Source organism: Furipterus horrens, unplaced genomic scaffold (genome assembly GCF_987537825.1).
Source record: "Furipterus horrens unplaced genomic scaffold, mFurHor1.1.pri manual_scaffold_3, whole genome shotgun sequence".
Classification (NCBI taxonomy): domain Eukaryota; kingdom Metazoa; phylum Chordata; class Mammalia; order Chiroptera; family Furipteridae; genus Furipterus; species Furipterus horrens.
Genome location: NW_028327173.1, coordinates 36,544,656 through 36,564,018, shown reverse-complemented (window position 1 = coordinate 36,564,018; position 19,363 = coordinate 36,544,656). Strand labels below are relative to the sequence as shown.

Sequence of the window (19,363 nt, the reverse complement as noted above, 5' to 3'; positions counted from 1 at the left end):
AAGGAGCTGAGGGTAGGGGAAAATGGAGAGTGCCTGCTAATGGGTACAAGGTTTCTTTCTGGTGTGATGAAAATGTTCTCAAATCAGGTAGTGGTGATGGTTGCATAAATCTGTGAATATATTTAAAAATACTGAATTTTGTACTTTAAAGGGTTGAGTTTTATTATATATGTCACATCTCCATAAAGTTGTCTATTTTTAAGAAATACATTATGAAGCCATCCCTCTCATGGTTGTGTGGAAAAATGGTGGAAGGAGGGCAATAACCCCACATCTATTTAAGTACACTACACTAATAAACAGTACTCACCACCCTGAATCAACTGCCGGGCCATAAACAAAGCAGTAGAGCCAGTAGAACAGTTATTGTTAACATTGATTATAGGAATTCCAGTCAGTCCCAAACTGTGATAGATAGCCCTCTGGCCACAGGTAGAATCACCTGTAGAGAAAGAGAAATTAAAATTTTAATATATGCAGCATGGGAACGATGAACTGCAACACAATATAATCCCACATTGCGATTTTTCAGTATTAAGCCTCTCCCTAGCATACAACATGAACAGAACAATACACTATTAACATCTTACTCAGAAACAGTTTTAGCATTAAACATCATTTACTCTGCAAATATAAAAAAACATTCTCCAGACACAAGTGAGTTCAGTTAGAGCATTGACCAAGGTTGTGGGTTCAATCCCCAATTAGGGCACATACAAGAAGCAAACAATGAATGCATAAATAAGTGGAAGAACAAATCGATGTTTCTCCCTCTCTCTCTCCCTCTCTCTCTCTCTTTCCCCCTCCCTCTCCCTCCTCACTCCTTCCTTCTTATCTCTAAAATCAATAAAAAAAATTTTAATTCTCAAAACACAGAATGTATGTGCATTTTCTTTACACTATACAGAGGTAGGAAAGTAGAGAAATTACCAAGTAATAGCAAACAATTCAATATGACTACGGTTACATGATTAAGGAAGCAATATTTCATTTATATTGTTAGATATAAATCTTTAAAACTAAACAAACTAATGAAAAAGCCATGGTTTTCTCTTCATATAAAGGTTCCACAACTTCAAAAACTTCAGAAGCTCCTGAGTGCCAACAGAAATCCAGAAATACAGAGATCCAAGCTGAATAGATATGACTCCCTTTCCCAAGCAGCACGGTCCCCGAGGCAGACAAGCTGGAGCAGTGTGATGGAAACATCTGAAGGTCCAGACTCTCCAGCAGTCTTCAAGGAAAGCAGCAACGTTCAAGACCACCTTTCCAATGAATACACTGTATTTTTCCCTTCAAGAATTCTCTTGAGGCCCTGGCTGGTGTGGCTCAGTGGACTGAGCGCCAGCCTATGAACCGAAGTGTCACCGCTTTGATTCCCAGCCAGGACACATGCTTGGGTTGCCAACCAGGTCCCCAGTTACGGGCATGCAAGAGGCAACCACACATTGATGTTTCTCTCACTTTCTTTCTTCCTCCCTTACCCTCTCTAAAAATAAATAAATAAAATCTTTTAAAATAAATAAATGATAAAAATAAAATTAAAAAAAATTCTCTTGATATCTTAAAATCTCAAGGAAATAATCAGATATGCACAAAGAATCATCTACAGTATTGCCTTTTATAATAACTAGAAATTGTAAATAATTTTAAACATCCAAGAATAGGATATCATTACTACTACTAGATAAACTGTAGTAAATCCCCAAGACTAGAATATCATGCAATCATTTAAAATACTGAAAAGATACTGAAACATCCTCAATGTCCATTAAAGGGGGCAGGTTAAATAAATTATGATATATCTATTCTATGAAACACTGTGCTACCATAAATCAAGACCAAGGAAGCTCTTTATGATATAATTTGGAATAGTTACCAAGAACTACTAAACAAAAAAAAAAGAAAGCAAGCTACAAAATGGTGTATGCATTTTGCTATCATGTGTGTAACAAAAAGAAAGGGGAAAGGGGAACTTACACACTCATGCATACTCATTTGTATATACATAAATTACCTCTAGAAAGACACACCAGAAATTAGTGAAATTGGTTGTCTAAGGGAAGGGAACCATGAGATAGGAAGACAGGCATAAGAGTGAGACTTGCCACTATATAACCATCCACTTTTTGTATTTTTGGTGCCATGTAAATATTTCATCTATTCCAGAAAAAAAACTTAATTGCAAACTGTTCATAATGGTATAAAAGAAGACTTACTGACACGGGGAATACTGAATATAGTAAAATGAAAGAAGCAGGTCACCAAAAATATGTATGCTAGGACCTTATTTTCTTTAAGAGAAAATTGTATGTGCATGTATATTCACATGCATTCATACTCACTGAAGGATATACACAAAAAAATTATTGGTAATAATTTCTAGATAATGGTATGATAGATGGCTTTTTAGTTTATTAAATTTATTGAGGTGACATCAATTAATAAAATTATATAGGTTTCAAGTGTACAGTTCTATAATACATAATCTGTTTATTGATACATTGGTATTGTATCTGCAACTTTACTGTATTTGTTCATTGTTTTTACTAGTTTTTTAGTGGAGTCTTTAGGGTTTTCTGTATAATAATGTTGTCTGCAAAAAATGACAATTTTACTTCTTCATTCCAAATTTGAATGCCTTTTCTTTCTTTCTCTGGCCGTCTGGCTAGGACTGCCTATGTTGAGTAACAGTGGAAAAGTGGGCATCCTTGTCTTTTTCCTGTATTGTCCCCTTTACCATTATAAAATGTCATCTTTGCCATTTGTTGCCTTTTTATCTGGAATTCTATTTTGTCAGATATAAGAACAGCTACACCTGCTTTTCTCTGGATACCCGTTGTTTGGAGTATCATTTTTCACTGTACCACTTTGAGTCTATATTTGTCATTGAAATTGAAGCATATGGTTGGGTTTTGTTTTTTGATCCAGTTCACTACTCTGTGCCTTTTTATTGCTGAGTTTAGTCCATTTACATTTAGGGTGATTATTGATGTGTCAGGATTTCCTACAGCAATTTTATCTTTTGTTTTCTGATGGTTCTGTGTCTCCCTCATTTCTTTTCCCTTGTGTTTCCAGCTGTTATTTTAGTTGGGTGATACTCTGTAATTTCTTCCCTGTTTCCCCTTTTTTATGTTGTCTTAGTTCCAGATATTTTGTGTGGTTACCATTGGGTTTATGCAAAAGGAAGTTTCCTATATCAGTGGTCCTTTTTCTTCTAAATACATCTTATCTCCGTTCCCCATTGCAAATTCAGACCTTTACCCTCTCCCCTTTTATGTTTTTGTCCTCACGTTATGATTTTTTATGCTATGGGTTCATTTCCAAATTACAGTAGCTATTGTCTTCTTTTTTGAATGTTTTTACCTCCTTTAACCTTTATGTTATATTTAAGTGTATGATGCCCTATTCAGAGCAAGGGCTGCAATTTCCTGCTTCTGTCTGTCCCTTGGCCATCTTATTCATAGTTACGTCTCTTTTTTTTCTTTAAGGTTTTATTTACTTTTTTTAAATAATTTTTTTAAAGATTTATTTTCAGAGAGAGAAGAGGAGGAGAAAGAGAGTGAGAGAAATAGATTGGCTGCCTCTCGCACACCCCCAACTGAGGGCCTGGCCCACAACCCAGGCATGTGCCCTGACTGGGAATCGAACCAGCAACCTTTTGTTTTGCAGGCCTGCACTGCTCAATCCACTGAGTCACACCAGGCAGAGTTCATATTTATGTATCTTTTTGTCTGTTTCAGGTAGAATAACCCCCTTCAGTATTTCCTGTAATGCAGGTCTTGTGGTAAATTCCCTCAGCTTCTGTATGTCTGGAAAAGTATTTCTCCTTCATATCTAATGGACAACTTTGTTGATATATTATTCTTGGTTGGTAATTTCTCTCTTCCAGTAGTTTGAACTTTTGATTCCACTCTCTCCTAGAATGTAGGATTTCTGCTGAAAAATCTGATGATAATCTAATGAGATTTCCTTTAAATATTAATGTCTTCTTTTCCCTGGCTTCCTTGAGAATTCTTCCTTTGCCACTAATTTTTGACAGTGTTAATATAATGTGCGTTGGAGAAAGCCTTTTTGGATTGAGATAAGTAGGTGTTCTGTTTTTTGGATTCAAGGACTCAGCGTTTTCCACAGGTTTAAGTTCTCATTGACTGTGTGAATAGGCTCTGTGTCTTCTCCCTTTCTTCTCCTTCTGGTATGCCCATTATTCTTATATTGCTCTTTCTGATGAATTCTGATTGTTCTTAAGAGTTTTTCATTTTCACTTTCAAGTCTTTATCTTAAATACTACTAATTATTTCCTCCATCTGGTCAGCTTTATTTCTAAGCTCATTAGTTCATTCTTCATCTCTTTTATTGAGTTCTTCAGCTCCAGAATTTCTATTGATTATTTTTTAAAGTGTCAATCTCTTTGGTAAAGTACTCCATTTATTCATTGATTTTATTTGAGTTCATTAAACTGCTTGAGTTTTCTTGTACCTTGTTTTTTTCAGAACTGCAATCTTGAATTCCCTGTCATTTAAATCACATATTTCCATGTCTTTATTTTCTGGAGATTTTTTATTTTCTTTCTGAGCTGCCTTGCTAGCTTGGTTAGTCATTGTATTTGGTGGATTACTTCTCTGCCCAGGCATTTATGGCAATGAAATATGCTTTTTTTTTTTTTTAAGAGTATCAATTTTCTATTTAGGTTGATAAGAGGTCTTTCTTCCGTTTTCCAATAGGTGGAGTGGCTTCTGGAATATCTGTAGGCCTAGTGGAAAATGTCCTGTATTCTCTGGGGAGGTGGGCATCTCCTCTGTGACCAGGTCTTCTCTGAAAACGGTGTCCTCAATCTCAGAACATGGGGGGAATGTGGTGGATGATTGGGTTCAGATGATGGTGAAATCCCAGCGCTGTCCCCTGTAACCAGATGCTGCCAGGTTGTGCCCCAGGTGTCCCAGGGTGCCCCCCACTGAGTTCAGCTGCAATGGGTGGGGGTGGGGTGGGCTGGCAGAGGCCAGTTGTGCATCTGTGGCTTTGTTCTCCTCCCTGCAATGGCGACTGCCAGCTCTCAGCCGCCACACCTGTGCATGTCCACCACCCCACCCTTCACTGGGACCAGCTGAAGCACACGCCCACTGCTCAGGGAGGAATGCATCTGCCTCTTCCGTTCTCACGGGTGCAGATAATGTGCTCTGCAACCCAACACTCACTGCCACAGCTCCTTCTGGGGCCCGCTGCTAGCTCTGGAAGGGTGAGGAAAGGCGACCATACCCTGAGGTGTTGTTTTCTGCCTGGCAATGACGTCCGCTAGATCACAGGGGCCATACCTCTGTGTTCCATCTCTGATCCAGTCACCAGGTTCAGCCACAGCATGTGCTGACCCCTCAGACAGGAATGTTGATTCTACCTCCCTGTTCTTCAGGGCTGTAGAGTACACACTGCAACCTGATCTTTCTCCTCTCCCAAGACTCACAGTGAGCTCCAGACTGCATCCCTTGCACCCATCTCTGCTCTTCTCCTTTCCCTCCTCCCCTGCTCGCTCCAAGTGGGCCACGTTCTGATGTTTCAAGGTGTGACTCTCTCACACGTGTTTGTGTGTTGAATTATGGCTATTCAACTTGGTGTTACTTCAAGGGAAGAGACCAGGGGGACCTCTCACACTGTCATGCTTCCAACATCACTTCAACAGCTGACTTATTTTTTTCTTGTGTATTTGTTTTCTTTTTTATTTTACAATACAATTAGTACATATCATTTCTTAATCAGAAAAAGTTTAATGAGGGACTTCCAGCCAAGATGGAGGCCTAGACTGACACGCTCCATCTCCCTCCACAACTAAGAAGGAGTACAACTACCTCAAAACTAGAAACAACCAGAAGTTTCAGAAAATCAAACTGCATAGAAGTCCAACAAACGAAGATATAAAGAAGAAATACTCATCCAGACAGGTAGGAGGGGCAGAGCTGGGGTGGAGAGGACATGGTGTGGCAGCAGCGGTAGCGACAGGCTAACGGAAAGCACAGTTACATGTTTTAAAAAGTCAAGAGGGACACCTGGGGGGCATTCACAGCTCCTCAACAGACCGCGCAGCTCACAATCCCAGCACCGGGAAAATGAAGCCTCACTGCTTCTGACTGTGCAAACCAGTGGGGGTTGGGCAGAGGCAGAAACTGCCAGTCTCTCAGCAGAGTCCGCTTGTTTAAAGGGCCCTCAAAGTCCTAGAACGTCCGCAGACCCATTCACTCTGGGAACAACAGACAAGGCAACAGCTAGAGAAGCACCAGTTCCATATGGAAGTGGGAGAAGTTCCTGGAAAAGGGGCAAGTGCTGGGCAAGCAGCATTGTTCCTTCTCAGACCCCTCCCCCACATACAGCACCAAACGTGGTGAAACAGGTCTCCCATACTGACAAATACCTAAAGGAGCAAAAGCTCTACCTAAGGCACAGAGACAAATACAGGAGACTTCCAGCCAAGACGGAGGCCTAGACTGACATGCCCCGTCTCCCTCCACAACTAAGAAGGAATACAACTACCACAAAACCAGAAATAACCAGAAGTTCCAGAAAATAAATGGAAGTCCAACATATGAAGTTATAAAGAAGTGGTACTCATCTGGATGGTAAGAAGGACGAAGCCAGGGTGGAGAGGTCAAGCTGTGCTGGTGGTGGCAGCAGTGGTGATGGTGGCAGGACAGCAGTAAACACAGACACCGTATTTAAGGGGAGGCAAAAAGTGCCTGGGGAGCACCTCCAGCTGCAGACCAGACCTGTCAGCTTGCGATTCCAATGCCAGGGAAGGCAGACCTCCATTGCCTTGGACTGTGAGGCCCAGAGGGGGTGGGAATGGAGAAGGAGGCTCCCGGTCTCTCAGCAAAGAGTGAACAGCAGGAATCCATCTTGGACCTTCTCCCCCACAGTAAACACCACAGCGTCGTGACAAGGGTTGCCCAGTTGTGATGAGTGCATGGGGCTCTGTCCCCTATAGCATAGGAGGTGTGACAGCCCTGCCCAGGAAGCAAGGGTAAACACAAAATTGTCAGGATGGCACAGATCACAAAACTGTCAGGATGGCACAGATCACAATAGAGATCCCGGTGATGCAGCTGACCAGACAACAAATATCTAATTTAACAAAGCAGCAGATAGGAAATCAGATTTCTGAGGCACAGTTCAGAGCTTTGATTATAAAAATGCTTACAGACTTAACAGCAGATCTTAAACAAGACGGGGAAGGAATGAAGGCTAGTTCTGCTGAAATGAACAAAAACACATACGAAACCAGTGGTGAAGGAAAGAAAACCTGGGATCAAATCAACAAATCAGAACATAGGAAAGGAACAAAGAGTCAACCAGTGCAGAAAGAAGAAACGAAAAGTGAGGAAAATGAGGAGAGACTCAGAAAGGGGGCCAACATCCAAATCACAGGATTGCCAGAAAGTGAAGAAGAAGAACTAGAAATTGAAAAACTTTGTGAAAAATAATGAAGTAGAATTTCCCTAACTTGGGGAAGGAAATAGACTTACAGGTCCAGGAAGCACAGAAAGTTCCAAAAAAACTGGACCCAGGGAGAACCACACCAAGACACATTATAATCAAAATGTCAACAATTAAGGATAAAGAGAGAATCTTAAAAGCAACAAGACAGAAGAAGAGAATTACATACAAAGGGGTCCCAATAAGACTAAGCTGATTTCTCAAAAGAAACTCTGCAGGCAAGAAGGGACTGGCAAAAAATATTCAAAGTAATGAAAAGCAAAAACCTACAGCCATGAATACTCTATCCAGAAAAGCTGTCATTCGGAATAGAGGGGCAGAGAAAGTGCTTCCAGGACAAAGTAAAACTGAAGGAGTTCATCAGATCCAAACCACTGTTATATGAAATGTCAAAGGGACTTGTTTAGTTGAAAGAGGATCAAAACTATGAACATTAAAATAAAAACTTTATCACAACCACCAACAACAGAAGCTAGGGAACTGAAACAAAGGCAAACTAGGCAATGAGAGTGTGAAAAGAATTATAGGTATGGAGAACATTATGGGGGGAGGTCAGCGGGGAGGGGGATGGGGAGAAAGGGAGGGAGATGGTACGGGAATTAAAAAGCATAGTAGGAGGGAGTAGGGTAGAAAGGAAGATGTTGAGAAGAACTATATGCACAACCAATGGGCATGGACTGTAGGGGTGGGAGGACACCTGGAGGGAGGGGGTCACTGGGTGGAGGGGAACAAAGGGAAAAGAAATTGGGACAACTGTAACAGCATAATCAATAAAGCATATTAAAAAAAGTTTAATGAAAAAATTTTATTAAATACAAAATGTCAATAAATGCAAATTTTAAGACAAGCAAAAATTCATCTTCTCAACAATAATTACCTTTATATGGTACAAGTATGAGTAAGTTTTTTCTTTATTAAAGATAAAATTATTTTTAAATTTATCTCCTGCTTTGACTATAATAATTGCAAAAATATAGGTTAAACTAGGCTGACACATAAGAGAAATCTAGGAATGATGGGTTAATCTATGAATTCTGAGTTTTGAAAGTTAAAATTCACTAATACCCCTGTATTGTTTATGTGGTTGCTGCTAGACTTAGGTGATAATTTTTAAGAATATATAGTTTAAAACATACCATAAACGTAGCCAACACATGCCTGTTTCACTGCCGAATAAGGAATATGTGCATCAGCTAAAGCCTTCTGACCTATAAAAACAAAAGGATTTTATCAAATAGTGCTTTAAGTATTTGCTTTACGTGAGTAGAAAGTAAATTTAGTTTTCCCAGAGTAGTAAATCTACTTCTGTGTAGCCTATGTTCAATTCAAATGACAAATCCGTCATCAAATCATCTCATCTCTCATTTTGAAAGTAATCGTTTCTTCCTGTAAGCAACTGCATCACTTTTTCACATCTCCTTTCTGATACTTAACATTTTCTGTCCTAACTATAAATATATTAAATCCCAAGACTCTTAAAGATCCTTAAGGGCAAGGTCCTTGTCTTAATCATCTCTGTGGCTCCACTACACCTCCAGTGAGCAAAACTATTCATGTGGTTACCTTACAAAGTCAGGATCAAGAGATGACCTTCTCTATGGAACAATAAAGGGAGCTCTAAGGATGCTATTTAAAGTTACAAAAATGACCAACAGAGGAACTGAAAAATATATATATAAATAAACTGGGAAGAGGAGAGTGGAGGTTGGAGAGAAGGTGAGCTAAATCCTTATCAATCACAGTGAGAAGCAAACATAGATCTAAAATTGGTAAACCCAAAACTGGAATAAGCATGGTAAATTAAACATTTAGAGATATGGAAATAACCACCAGAAGAACTAAAGCCAAAACAGTTAAAGAAAGTGTCCCCTGAGGAACAAGCCCGGGAATTCTAAGCAATTTTGTGGTGTTCTATTTTTTCATAGGAATGTATTACTTTGATTTTTTTAAAATCGATTTTAGAGAAACAAAACGGGGGGGATAAACATTGATTTTGTTGTTCTACTTACTTATGCATTCATTGGTTGATTCTTGTATAATATGTACCCAGACTGGGGATCGAACCCGCAACCTTGGCATATCAGGCCAACACTCTAACCAAATGAGCTACCTGGCCAGGGCCTACTTTGAGTTTTTTTAACTAAGAAGATACATAATTGATTATGGGATTGGCTTAGTCAGACCAGTTATCTTTTCCTGCTTAGCACATGAGCAAAAAAATTTCATGTTTTAGTTATAATAATGCTGGCAAGATTATATTAAGAAGGGCATTCTCATATACTGCTAGTGAGACTAATAATGTAGATAGTCTAAAAAACAATTTGGTGCAAGTCTTAAAATGGTCATATATTCACTGTTCCAATGAGTCTACTTCCAGATTCTGTCCTCAAAAGTAACTAGAGGTGAGAGGAAATATTTAGCAAGATGTTCACTATAATTATTCTAAAGTATCAAAAAGTTGCAAACCTATGTGTCCAACAAAAATCATAGCATAAATATATAATGAAATATGAAAAAAATAATTTTTTTCAAACAATTTTAAGCAATAGGATAAATGCTCATGATAAAAATAACTTTAAAAATTCAGGATACAGCCCTGGCTGGTGTGGCTCAGTGGATTGAGTGCCCACCTGCGAACCAAAGATTCCTGGTTGGATTCCCAGTCAGGGCACATGCCTGGGTTGTGGGCCAGGTCCCCAGTTGGGGGCGCACAAGAGGCAACCACACACTGATGTTTCTCTCCCTCTCTCCCTCCCTTCCCCTTTCTCTAGAAATAAATAAATAAAATCTTAAAAAAAAAAAAAGCTCAGGATACAAAACTACCTAGCATGTTTACTCCATATAGCCATAGGAAAAAATACTATTGTAAAATAGAATACAGTAAGATGTTAATAGTGATAGGCATGAGTCACAAAATTTCATTTTCATTATTATATAACTGTGTGTTCCAATAAAACACATACATTGCTCTTATAATCAGTGCGAAAGACCGAGTCACAAAAAGGTATAAGGTTTAGCCTGTGCTTTGTACCTCCTCTAAATGCCAACAGCATGTTCCACTTAGCATGGTCTACTCACCATCTGTGTAAACTTACCTTCTTTTCCCTACCAAATGGCAAGAGCCTACTGTGAACCCTTCCCAGGGCCCAAGATGCACTCACTAACATTTGTTGAACATTTCCTCCTGACATCAGGTTTTCTGTGTATACTTTCAGATTCAAATAAATGTTAAATAAAAATGTTTTAAAGTGATGAGAAGACAAAGAAAGAACAGAAGGTAACTGTCTGAAAGAGTTACACGTGTTGTTATACCACTCAGATGAGTGTCATTTGCGTTTAGGTGCAAAGGAATCCTAACCTTTCTCTGAGGGTAAGGAGGACGAGGAATGTGTTAAGAGCAGCATTCTCTAAATAATGGGAGTTGACAGAACACGACTCTGCTGGTGTGCTCTTCTCCATTCCATGCATTTGGGAAATGATAGGGAAAAAATGGCAGCAGACCTCCTCCTTAAAACCGATTTATAAAATTAGAGGGTAAGACTTCTGAATCTAGTATTCCATGAAACCTATCCGCCTGCCTCATCACCCATCTACAAATAAGTCCAGAGAGAGCAGAATGTAAAATCATTTATAGAATCTTAGGAGTTTTTCGCCCAAGCTGTGCTTGAATATACATTAAACTAAATGCGACTGATGTAGTCTGAAGGTGCACATATCTCACCTAAGACTACCTCAGACATGTGAGTGGAATCCTTTTATACTTCTCGTTTCCTAAATATTAGAGCCAAGGGGCATTTTTTAAAGCAAAGCTAAGTTTTAAAAGCTTGTTCTACATTAAAGTTCCTTTATTAAATGAAGTTTATTTTCCTAATTACACTTACAAAAAAAGAATTTTCAGCAGTAAGCAAAGTTAACCAGGCTGAATTTCTTAACAGTTGATCCCCGTGGTTGGTTTCAAACTTTGTAACTTCATCTCAACATAACCATTTTATAATCAAAATATTTTATTCATATATGACTAAAGTAACCATAAAATTATTAACTAAATAAAAGAAATGGAACAAAAACATATAGAAAGAACTGTTTAAAGCATCTCCCGCTTCAGAGAAGGGCAGAAGCTATTTGGAGATATCAGTCAAGAGGATGTTCAACAACATAAAAAATAAATATTAAATGAACAAGTGTCCACCCAGATCAACATTAATCAATTAAATCTCATGAACCTTCCTTCAAGGGAGCAGAGATACTCTGATTTCATGTGTACTAATATCTAAATACTGAGTTAAATAATAGAGTTGAAACAAAATCTAAATATACAGGCACTAGGTACTAATTACTGATGGAGACATGGAGGAATATTTAATGAGTATCCACAGTATCTCTTTCTGGGTTGCCTGGCAACAAGCAAGCAGGAGCAGGATGGGTCCAGGGGATTTCCCAGGAGGAGGACTGTACCTAACAACCTCATGGGGCCAAGGAGTTCTCAAGGTATTTTCCAGCACTCCCAAACAACTGACACCTGAGTCTAAAACATTTATTTCCACCATGCAAAGAAGCTATTGTGCTTGTCCTCCTTTTTATTAAGAGAGAACAAAGGAATTCAGATCCATAGTTCAGCCAGTGATGGCCTGGCCCAAGTATGTGTCTCTGAAGAATGCCTACAGAACATGGACCAAACACCTGTGGACCTTTCTCTCTTTGAGTTTCATCTTACTATTATTCACACAAGTCCTCTGCTTAACACTCGTTAGAATAATCATTAACAAACTGCATCACCTTCTTTAGTCACACACTAGCCTAGTGATTGAAAAAGAATTCTCTACACTGGCTCAGTCAAGTGAAGAGAGGAAAACCACCATACAGGTATTTAACACATTTTGAATGTGATTATCCCTTTTCTAGGAAAGGAAAACACTAATTTTGTCATAACTCCTAGAATAAAGTTATCCCTTTTAATGAGCCTACTTTCCTCTCCCACAGAGCCCTTCACTGTCCCAACAAACAGTTGGAGAACACATAAAATCACTGGCCACTGTCTGCTCTGGCCCTCTGGCTAAGAATGCCCAAGCTCTTTTCCCATTCTCCTTTCTAGTGAGCCACTAGGCAATTGCCTGTTTAGGTTCATCTCCCTTTTTTTGGTCACAAGGCTGCTCCACAATCAAGATAGTTCACACAATAAACTATAATGTTCAAAAATCTAAATATTCTATATTACCTGCTTCTTTTGCCAAGTCAGGGTAGTCTCTTGAATTATCAACTCCAGGTTTCATGAACTAGAAATAGAGAAGGAGATAACAAACAGAAGTAAGTTTAGTTCAATTTCCTTACAACAAAGCATCACAGAAATTCATTCATTTAAGTAAAAATATATTGATGCCCTGGCTGGTGCGGCTCAGTGCATTGAGCACGGGCCTGCAAATCAAAGGGTGGCTGGTTCAATTCCCAGTCAGGGCACATGCCTGGGTCACGGGTCAGTCCCCAGTGGGGGCATGTGAAAGGCAACCACACATTGATGTTTTTCTCCCTCTTTCTCTTTCTCTTCCACTCTCTCTAAAAATAAATAAATAAAATATTGAATAAATAAATAAGTAAATACAAACATATTGAACATCTAGCATGTTCCTGGATTTTGATAATGGATACATGTTATCATTCATTTATCCAAACACCACCACCAAGAGTGAACCCTGATGTAAACTATGGACTTTGAGCGATAATGATGTACCAATGTAGTCTGGTTGTAACAAAGGTACAGAGTGGTCCTGGTACAGATCATTGATAGTGGATGAGGCTGTGCCTGTGTTGGGGTAAGGAGCATATGGCAACTATTTTCTGCTCAATTTTGCTGTGAACATAAAACTGCTTTGAAAAATAAAGCCCTATTTAAAAAGAGAGAGATAGAATGTAATGAGAAGGCTTGCATTTCAGATAATTCTAGATGCAATGTGGAAAAATGAATAAAGGGAGCAAGGCTGGAGGCAGTGAGACCAAATGGCATGATTCCAAATAGTCCAAGTGAGAGCTTACTAACACAGCAGCACAGAGGATGAAAAGCAGATAGCCTTACGCAACATAAAGTAAAATCTACCAACTTGGTGACTGATTAAAGTGGAGTGGTTTGCTGGTCAGTGCTTGTGATAAAGAGAAATACTTTCAAAAATTTCTCACTGCAAACCCCAGTAAGATACATATTACAACACAACCCAGCATACACATACAGTCCTCCCATGGTACCCACAGGGATTGGTTCTGGAAACCCCCCAGAGGTACCAGAATCCAGGGTTGTTCAAGTCTCTTACATAAAATAGTGTTGTATTTGCATATAACCTACACACATCCTCCTGTATGCTTTAAATCACCTCTAGATTACTTATAATACCTAATACAATATAAATGCTAGGTAAATTGTTGTTTTGCTGTATTGTTTAGGTAATAATGGCACAAAAAATCTGTACCTGTTCAGTACAGACGCACCCATCATAACCATCATAGGCCTAACTACATAGTACATGTCAACTACAACATAACATTTTAGGGGGAATATTTTTGATCTGCGGAACCCACAAATGTGGAGGACCAACTATATATTCACATGTAATTAAAGCAAAAATCATGAAATACTTATCCTTGTTATATTGGTACAATATTTTCTGTTTAATTATTTGAATGCTAAAGGCAACCTTCTAAATTGATTTCATGACCTCCAATTTGAAACACTGTATACTTAAATGCCACACTTCACTGCAGTGCCAAAATGCATCTATTAAACTGAACCAAATCGAAATATTTAACATTTATTCCTGTCTCTAATCCATCCAATTCTTCATAATTCCTGAATTAGAGAATCCTTCATAATTCCCTATTCAGCCTCCAAAAGTTGCATGTTCTCCTTCTACTTATTCTTCAGTTCACTAGTCACAATCAGAGCACTTACAGAGAGCACTCACTATGAAGAGGACTGTGCTAGGCTCTGACAAGTATTATCTGTTAAACACTAAATTATCAGCCATGTAGTGAAATAACGTCACATTCCCATTTCTTACTGAAATCAAGGTAAGTTTTTAAAAAATTAGGCAGCAGAAGTTAGGGAGATTCAATATTCAGAGAGGAATTTGACACAAAAGAAAGTTCTCCGTTGCTGAACTGGAGGGGTCATGGGGCAAGGACCTGACACCAACCGCTAGGAACTAAGAACGACCTCAGACCAACAGCTAGCAAGAAAATGGAAACTTTATCCTCCAGTTTAAAAAAAAAGGATCACCCTGGCTGGTGTGGCACAGGGGATTGAGCGCTGGCCTGTAAACCAAAGGGTTGCTGGTTTGATTCCCAGTCAGGGCACATGCCTGGGTTGGGGAACGGTTGGGTCGCATGAAAGACATTGGTGTTTCTCTCCCTCTTCCTCCCTTCTGCTCTCTCTAAAAATTAATAAATAACTTTTTTAAATAAGTAAATAAGGATCTTTTTGCAAAGAAATCAATATTTCCAATAAAAGGAATGAGCTTGGAAGAGCAGCTCAAGCTCCAGATGAGAATGCGACTGAGCTAACCCTTGATTGCAGGCTAGTGAAACCCTGAACAGAGAACCCAGTCACATCATCCCATATTGCTAACCTATAAATCCGCAAGATATAAGTGGATTTTGTTTTAAGCTACTAAATTTGCAGTGATTTGTTACAGAGCAACATAAAACTAATATGTTTATCAACTGAAAGAAATTAGTCAGCCAAATAAACACATACATTACTCCTTGAAAATTAAAAGCAAATTTAGGTGGAAATGACCAAATGTCGATTAACAGAAGATCAGATAAATTGTGATATGTTCATGACATGGACATTTTATCAATGAGAATGAATAGTCTATAACTACACATAAAATTATAGATGAATCTCACAAACATAGCGTTGAACAAAACAGCCAGAACTAATCTAGGGAATTAAAGGTCACAAGTCAGGATAATGGCAAACCTTTGCTGGCAAGGAATGAGTGACTAAATGAGGGCAGGAGGGGAATTTCCCTTCTAAGGTGCTGGTAACATTCTATTTTCTTTTCTTTTGTTTTGTTTTTTATGCAAAGAATGCCAAAACAAAAGCATCATAAGACTTATAATAAAAACAGCAATCCTGTTTCATTACTCCCCATCCACTGGTTCCCAAAATATCCACTTTCAATTCTTTTACATATTTCTTCTTTTATAAAATGCCATGTTTCTAAATATCCTTATACTATTACTTCTTTATCAATTTAAGAAATTACATAATGATACCCAATAAAGAACCCAACCAGTCGAGACCTACCAAAAGAGCTTAAACTCCTATCTAGCAAATTTCTCCCTCTTCATCAAATCCTACCCGAAGTTCAAAAAAAATCAAACCTGGAGGGAAGTGCATTGGCCTAATAAGAACATAAATGAAGTTGCTCTTCATATTCCCAATTCCTTCCCTCAGGAGTGTAACTAATACTTCCCACAGCTCCACCTCCCAACTGGAGGAAAAAGAGATATACCTGCTTCTGAAAAGTTTAGAAAGTTCTTTTAATGTGCTTTCCTATATAACCAATATAATCAAACATTCAACAACCAATAAAGAATCTGACTGCATTGATACCAAAATGTAGGTTTTACTGCTCTCTTTATTAGAAGTCCCTTCTCCCATGAAACAACATAATAGTCTCCAAATATGTTTTATAATGTATTAGTTGATACACACACGTTCTGAGTGCATTGTGATCATAGCACAGTGATAGGGTAATAAAAATTTTAAGGATATTTTCTCAGAAAAAGAACACCCCCTAGGGGCTCTCTTTCACAATGCATATCCATTTAGTATTGTTCAGCTAACATTCATGGAGCCTCTCCAGGCACCCGGTGCTAGGGGTATAGGAGTATAGCAATGAATTAAACACGGTACTCCCCTTGGAGGAGGTTATGTGCTAAGGAAGAATACAGTCATACAAACAGAATTTCAGTATAACATAGTAAGATGGAGGTAAGTGCAGAGGCTCTGTGTTAAAGTCAGGAGGATCGAAGGCTTCTTGGAGAAGATCTGAACTGATCTCAATGCAATAAAGTTAACCAAATGAAGACAAGTGGTACAAGTAGTGAGAACAGCAGAAGCCGAGTAACAGAGGTATAAAACAAAGTGTACAGTGAAACTAAAAGCAGTTTGGCATTACTAGAACACGGAGGTGGTAAGTGAGTCAAGAAATACGACTGCAGGAGCCTCTGGCCTTCTAGCACCAAGCAGAGTACCACTTAAGGAACAGAAACGAGGTTGGAAGATCCAGAAAAATCTTGTGCCAGCCAAGACGCTACAGATCACTAATGTTTCTCCTCCTCATCCATACTTTGAACTATTGAATCCCTTCGAAAACCCCCTGTGGATCTCTGAAACCGCAGATAAGTGTTTTTTTCCTATACATACATACTATGATAAAGTTTAATTTATAAATTAGGCACAATAATGAATAGTAAAATAGAAAAAGTATAGCAATATACTCTAATAAAACTTATGTGATTGTGGTCTCTCTCTCTCTAATAACCCCGAAGGCTGCTAAGTGAGTAACCGTGGGTAGTGCATACAGGGTGTATACCGCATAACTGGACAAAGGTATGATTCACATCCCAGGGTGATGGAGTGGGATGGTGATATATTTCATCACACTACTCAGAACAGCGTTCAATCTAAAACTTATGGATTATTTTGTTTTCCATTTACTACTTAATAATTTAATTGTAATTTCCCACTTAATATTTTCAAGTGGTTGACTGCAGGTAAGTGAAACCGTGGATAACGGGAAACTTGTATTCCCAGAAGCACAGACCTGGTGGCATTCACAACCGGCTATGCTTTTGGGAGATGGACTTTGCCTCCTTTGAAGATCCACTCAGAATGAAATGCGATGTGGACTTCAGGTTATTTTGGGGCGTCCTTCACAAACTCTGACCCCAGGAGGAAATGGAATGAGGAAAATGAAGTGGCCGCAGGAAAACCCCCGACTCTGAGACACCCTACACATCACAACCCACCCTAGTTGCTACTCTGATGCCCAAGGGCCAAAATCTGGGGGCGGTGGGATGTTCCGGGTGCCCTCAAGGCTGGAAGGACGGACCCACGGACAGTGTCAGGCCCAGGCCCCGACCCGCGACCTGCTCCCGGTTGGGCGGTAACCTCTGGTCTCCCCTGGTCTCACTCCGCCAGTGCGGAGCAGGGAGCCCGCCTTGGGGCGCCCGCTGCTCTGTTTACCTTGGTCATCCCAACCCCCACCACGAAGACCCGGCGCAGGGGCCGAGGCTGTACGGAGGTTAGAGTCATGGCTCCGACTGGGCTCGAGGTGGGTGCAGCGAGTGCAGCAAGAGCAGCGGACACCTGTGCAGCCAGACAACAGGGGCGCGGAACCCAAATTCACTCCGCGATGCGGACTGCCGGGGGCGGGGGCTTCTAGAGGCGAGCGACCGCGGTGGCTGCGCCTGCGCAGAGGCTCCGCCGGCAGCGCGCGCGCGCGCGCTTTGTGGGCGGGGAGCGTTACGTAGGGTTTTTTTTTTTTTTTTTTTTTTTTTTTTTTTGAGAGTGTGTTTGTTAAAGTTGGGGGTAATGAAACGAGGGTGGGCTTAGGATAGAAAAAGCAACAGGAGAGATCCTAGATGGGGCTGCTTTGGCTCTCTGGACGTGTCATAAGAAAGAAATTAGCATAGCTGGGGCTGCTGTGACTGACAAGTCAGAGAAAAGGAAGCCTTGGAGAGGGATGCCCCCGAAGAGCTGCCACTGCCCATCGCTTCCCTGGTTGCAAGTCTCCGTGGGGGCCCTTAGAGTTTAGGAGATGCATACCTGAGAGGGAAGAAAGGCTGAGACGTGCTCCCAGGAGGGAGAACGCTGTGATGTAGCTCTTCGTAGACAATTATGCTCAATATTACCTCATTTTTAAAACGTCATTTCATTATGGTATTGTCTACATTCATGGACTTCCATTCCTTACCTCCCATATACACCTAACTCATCTCGATTTTATGCTCAATAACTGGATTGCAAAAATATTTGTGAATGTGAGTCCCTTGTGTGGAAGAAAGTAAAACTGACAAGATCAGGGAAGGCATACATGGTGGGCCTTACAAACTCAAGGGATATAAAGTAACCACATGGGATGGTCTGAACATAAAAATTTCTAACTAGGGGACTCCTACAGGCCCAGAGGAGGACCGGGAGTCCCCATTCCCATTCCCTATTCCCGTCCCCGTGTTCCCCATTCCCCTTGCTCCTACGGGCGCTCGAGTCAGTCTGGGGGTTGCCTCTCCCCTCCACCCCCATTCCCCCTTTTCCCTCAATAAGCCTGTTGCCTAAAAACAACAACAACAACAAAAATTCTAACTAAAAGTTGGTGCTGTCCTGGCTGGTGTGGTTCAGTGGTTTGAGCCATCCTGCCAACTGAAATGTTGCTGGTTTGATTTTCAGTCAGGGCACATGCCTGGGTTGCAGGTCAGGTCCCAGTTGGGGGTGGGCAAGAGGCAACTGATCAATGTATCTCTCACACAGGTATCTCTCACACACTGATGTTTCTCTCCCTCTCTCCCTCCATTTCCATCTCTCTAAGATAAATAAAATGTTAAAATATATAAATAAACAAATAAAAATGGGTCCTAGTGGGTAGTCAGGTCCTAGGCCAGTATATTCCTTGACAAAAGTTCATCTTTACCTTAACTGAGGCAGCCTATTGTCATTTTTTTTTTTTTTTTAATCTACGATAACATACCTTTGGAAAGTCTGAGTCATCCTCCTTTTTCCAGACAATCTCAGGGCACAAACTCTGTCAGATTATGAGACCACAGAACACCTCATTTTTTATCTTATTACCCAAATACCATCTCTGTGTACTGTAAATGTTGTCAACTA

At 40.0% G+C, this 19,363-nt stretch overlaps 1 protein-coding gene across 3 annotated transcripts in view; it reads right to left on the bottom strand.

Annotated features, from left to right (window-relative positions):
- SCP2 (sterol carrier protein 2) overlaps positions 1 to 17,909 on the bottom strand; it is a 92,936-nt gene extending 75,027 nt beyond the window's left edge. For 2 of the 3 annotated variants that reach the window (XM_090269480.1, XM_090269483.1), the window contains exons 1-4: positions 17,723 to 17,909; positions 12,695 to 12,752; positions 8,616 to 8,687; positions 311 to 442 (exon numbers count right to left, since the gene is read on the bottom strand). In XM_090269480.1, the coding sequence (XP_090125606.1) occupies positions 311 to 442; positions 8,616 to 8,687; positions 12,695 to 12,752; positions 17,723 to 17,791 (331 nt within the window). In that variant the 5' untranslated portion in view covers positions 17,792 to 17,909. Of the gene's footprint in view, positions 1 to 310; positions 443 to 8,615; positions 8,688 to 12,694; positions 12,753 to 17,300; positions 17,374 to 17,722 lie in introns of those variants that run through there. The other variant, XM_090269481.1, reaches the window with a different exon arrangement.
- Between the last annotated feature and the right edge of the window lie 1,454 nt (positions 17,910 to 19,363).